At 39.8% G+C, this 4,633-nt stretch overlaps 1 protein-coding gene across 1 annotated transcript; it reads left to right on the forward strand.

The window, feature by feature from the left end:
• The first annotated feature begins 1,182 nt into the window (after positions 1–1,182).
• On the forward strand, positions 1,183–3,566 carry LOC117570871 (glucose 1,6-bisphosphate synthase). Its single transcript, XM_034252763.2, has 2 exons — positions 1,183–2,181; positions 2,235–3,566. Exons 1-2 carry the CDS (start codon positions 1,260–1,262, stop codon positions 3,179–3,181), a joined length of 1,869 nt encoding a protein of 622 aa, XP_034108654.1. The 5' UTR covers positions 1,183–1,259; the 3' UTR covers positions 3,182–3,566.
• The last annotated feature ends 1,067 nt before the right edge of the window (positions 3,567–4,633 follow it).

Genomic DNA, 4,633 nt, shown 5'->3' on the forward strand with positions numbered 1-4,633 from the left:
TTGGTCAACTTGGAAATGGAACTCGACGTGTTCGGAAAATGCAAATGCATTCTCTTTAACTACGTTGACTGAGGGATTCAAGTGATAACCAAATAATATCAAAAAATAAACTTAATGCGAAAACAGCTTGACGTAAAACTGAAATCTATAATTGTCTTTTGCATATTCATTTCTAATATGGCAAACCAGATTTATATTCATAATCATGATGACAGAGGCTATAATAAATAGCATGTAGAATTCGGTGGAATCCAAGGCTACATTTATCAGAAATTGAAGATTTGCTTAATCTTTATTTAGTATATTCGAACCCACTTTCTAAATTGAAAGTCTTTTGCTATTATAATCTCTAAAATCAAAGACGGAGGCATGGATGCATAAAACAAAGTTTATCTGACACTTCTATGAATATTAATGAAAAATATATTTAGAATAACATGCATGTGTACTTACTACACGATTGTTAAGATCTTAATTAACTTTGAATTGCGCATAAAGTCAATAAAACAAGTGAAGACAATGTTGGGGAGACCAATAAAACAAAAGAATATCAATGCTTGAATTTATTATTATTTAGTTAAAAATAAGCTTAATTGGTATCGCCAGCAACTCTCTTAAATCTTCATATAGTACGTCTTCTTATTCGTTACTTAAGCGTTTTCAAAAGTAAAGGTTTTTAAAAAACATGTGAGTAATAGAATAAAAAAATTAATAAGACAATTTGCAAATGAATATTTTGAAAAATACTACTGCCAGCAAAATATACCATAGAGTCCAAATATACCAGAATTTTAAACAAATTAAAGCATGAGGTTTTTTTCGATTTGCACTGTCGAGAAGAATGAATGAGAAAATCTTTACAATACTCGTATATTATATTTATTAAAAAAAAAGATAATTAAGACCATGGTATAAAATTTTCCAAATTAATATACTGACGAAATACTTAAATATACCAAAAACTATCGACATACTACAACAATATAAAAAAATAAATAATAAAAAATATATCAGATTATCAACCAAAGGAATGAAGAACCGGCAACTGGAATTATTTTTTTCCAATTTGAGTGGAAGAAGAAATAGAATAATAAAAGCGATATATCGTGTCGCTACCAAATATTTACTTAGCTGATTTTAAAATACATGTACATTTTAACTTGACTTTCTATTTAACTAGTTGTAAAGCCAGTTAGTTGGCCTTCGATTAAATATATTATATTTTTCTTTATTCCGATTGTCAGAATCTAAATTTCAAAATGTACGCAACAAAGGCACCCGCCATTTCGCCCGCGGAGCTGATTAGCAGTTTGACTCTATCGGACGATAAAGAGCTGGATGACCAGATCAAGAACTGGATCATGTGGGACAAGAATGCGGCGACATTGCAGCAAGTTGTCGATGCTGTCAAAGAGCAGGATTGGGAGGCATTGCGCACTCGACTCTGTCGCTACAATTACTTTGGCACCGCAGGTTTGAGATCTGGCATGCGAGCTGGCTTCGATTCCATCAACGATCTGGTGACCATACAAGTGGGCCAAGGCCTCAGCGAATACCTTCAAGAGGTGTATCCCAATGTGGCCAAGCGAGAGGCACAAGGTGTCGTGATTGGTCACGATGGACGCTACAATGGCAAACGTTTTTCCCAGCTGCTGGCCGCTGTCTTTCTCAATAGCAACTTTCGGGTTTATCTATTTAATCGCATGACACCCTCTCCGATGATTTCCTTTGCTGTGACTCATCTGCGTTGTCTAGCCGGAATTGCGGTGACAGGATCGCACAACCCGAAGAGTGATAATGGCTTTAAGATCTACTGGAGCAACGGTGCTCCGATTCTGACGCCTCACGACAAGAACATTATTGCGGCCATGATGAAGCGATTGGAGCCGTTGCCCTCGTCCTGGGATCTCTCGATACTCGATGATCATGCACTGCTCATCGATCCCTTTCGCGAAGTCTATCCTGCCTACTACGAGGCCATGAAGCAGCTAATCCCGCCTGAGTATGTGGAGACAAATGAGTGCAGTCAACTGAGATTCGTCTACACTGCGCTGCACGGGGTCGGATTTCAATATGTGCGCGAGGCATTCTATCAGGCGCGTCTTAAGCCGCTGATTCCGGTGATGCAGCAAAAGGATCCCGATCCGGATTTTCCAACCATCAGCAGCCCAGATCCCATTGGTAAGCTGAATATATCATTTATTGAACTATTTTAAAGTAGAATTTCATGGCAGATGGAAAAGATTCCTTGGCGCTGGCCTTGAAGAAGGCGAATGACGAGCATTGCACCATCATACTGGCCAATGATCCGGATGCAGATCGTCTGGCAGTTGCCGAATTGAATCCTAAAGGTAGATGGAAGCTCTTCAATGGCAACGAGCTGGGCGCCTTGCTCGGTTGGTGGGCGCTTGAAAGCTACAAGATGCGCACCAGCAAACCGAATGTCTATAACTGCGTCATGGTGTCTACCACGATCAGCTCGAAGATTTTGGCTGCCATGGCACGAGCCGAGGGTTTCACACATGTGGAAACTTTGGTGGGCTTCAAATGGATGGCTAACAAGGCCATCGAACTGCAGGGATTGGGACGCACTGTGCTGTTTGCCTTTGAGCAGCCCATTGGCTACATGTTTTCCACCATGGTGCCAGACAAGGATGGCATCAATGCCGCCTGCCAGGTGGCAACCATGGCCAGCCACTTGCGCACCACTCGTAGTGTGACGTTGATCGAGAAACTGCGCGAGATCTATGACACTTATGGCTTTCATGCCACCATCAGCAATGGCCTCACCTACGACAGTCACACCAAGATGACGAATATGTTTAATAAGTTGCGCAGCTACGACGACAATCTGCCCGGCACTTATCCCAAGTGCATACTGAACGGTGAGTTTGAGGTGAAGTATGTGCGTGATTTGACCACAGGCTTGGATACTTCGCAATCGGATAAGAAGACACGCTTGCCACACACCCCCAACAAGCAGAGCATCACTTTCACCTTCAACAACGGCATGTGGATCGCGTTTCGAGACAGCGGTAGCCAACCTAAGGTTAGATATTATTCGGAGTTGTTTGGGCTGCCCGAGGAGAAGGATTGGGACGAGATCAGCGACACGCTGCGTCGCATGACCGACGCTGTGATCGCCGAGTTTATACGACCATCCGATTATGGCATGTATTAAGTGCTAGCTATACATACGTATAACTATCATAATGAAATTAAGTAACTATGCTTACAATATTAAGCATACTTTGTGCAAATGTTACACTAAAATAATCTGCATGAGATTTTAAATTTAAGCAATGTTAATGGGTGTGCGAAAGAGCTGCGAGTACCAATACATCAGTGTATCCGATGTTATCTAGTAGTATGTAAATTATCAGTGATCTTTTCTTTAGTATTCTACATTCTACGATCCCTTTTATATTTATTCTAAAATTTGAGCTGTCTTGGATCACTCTTTACATTTATTTCAGCTCAAGGAATATATCTTTCTTTGATTTATTAGGATTATTTATTAGCTGACATTATCTACAATATTTTTCTTGAGCAATAGAATAAATTATACATTGAATAGTCAATTTTATAACACGAATAAAAACATAACAAAATAAATATATCAAAATTTATTTCACTTTTAATACTGATCGGGTATTAGATAATTTATTGTAAGGCTAATGCAATATATAAACAAATTTGAAAATTAAGTATACGCCATGATTTATGAATTCTTTATACTTTAGTGTCTACACAAGATCAACATAGACAAATATGGCAAAGCAGTGCAATTCTGCAAAGTAAGCAGCAGCTTTTGTCATCGTCAGCATATTGTTCGCTCTCGAAAGCTAGTTGCTGCAGAGTGAAAACGATAAGGCAAATAAACTTGCGTAACTGTGTTAACTGTGCCTAGTACTGAAAATATACAAAGGATACGGTATTGTCCTGTCTGTCCTTATGTAATCGCATCAAGATTCCTCTAAGCAAAAGTAAGAAACGTCGACAGCTCATTAAAGTGTCGGGAATGGCGTTGCGGGGGCCACAGAAGGCCAATTATGTGTACAGGCAATTGCCCTATGTGGCCTGTCAAATAGTGGAAGGAGGACGTAGGGGTGTTGCAAAGTTGTGCGTGTGTCTGTGTGTGTTTGCCTTGGAGCATATATAACTGTAGATACATCTATGCGAAAGTATCTGGCAAGACAAACACTGAAATTTTATAGTTCGCTGCCTAATTGCACTCTGGGGGAGTTTGAGTTTGCTTTTTTTTCTTCTCTCCTCTCTCTTCTCTCTCTTTGTCGCAAGTTTTAATCGCTGGCGATTGTATGAAATCAGCAAGTCGGAAATATAATGGAAACCGTGATTAAGACCAAGAAGAATAAAATTGAGAATTAGAGTAAGAGACAGACACAAGTCTCATATGCAACTGGCTGGCAATTTATGGGATGCGAAAAGTCTGGGGAGTCGGAAATAATGTGGGCGTATTTGTTTTGGTTTTCAGGTCAAACGGAATATTTCAATAGCTTAAAATGAAGAAAGTCATGCGTAGCAAACAGGTGAACAGGTAAACATTGTGGGTTCCCAAAGGTCGACGCCAAATTCAACTTGCAAGTCAAATTTGAAGGCGAAGCGAATGTTA

This window comes from Drosophila albomicans, chromosome 3 (assembly GCF_009650485.2).
Source record: "Drosophila albomicans strain 15112-1751.03 chromosome 3, ASM965048v2, whole genome shotgun sequence".
NCBI lineage: Eukaryota > Metazoa > Arthropoda > Insecta > Diptera > Drosophilidae > Drosophila > Drosophila albomicans.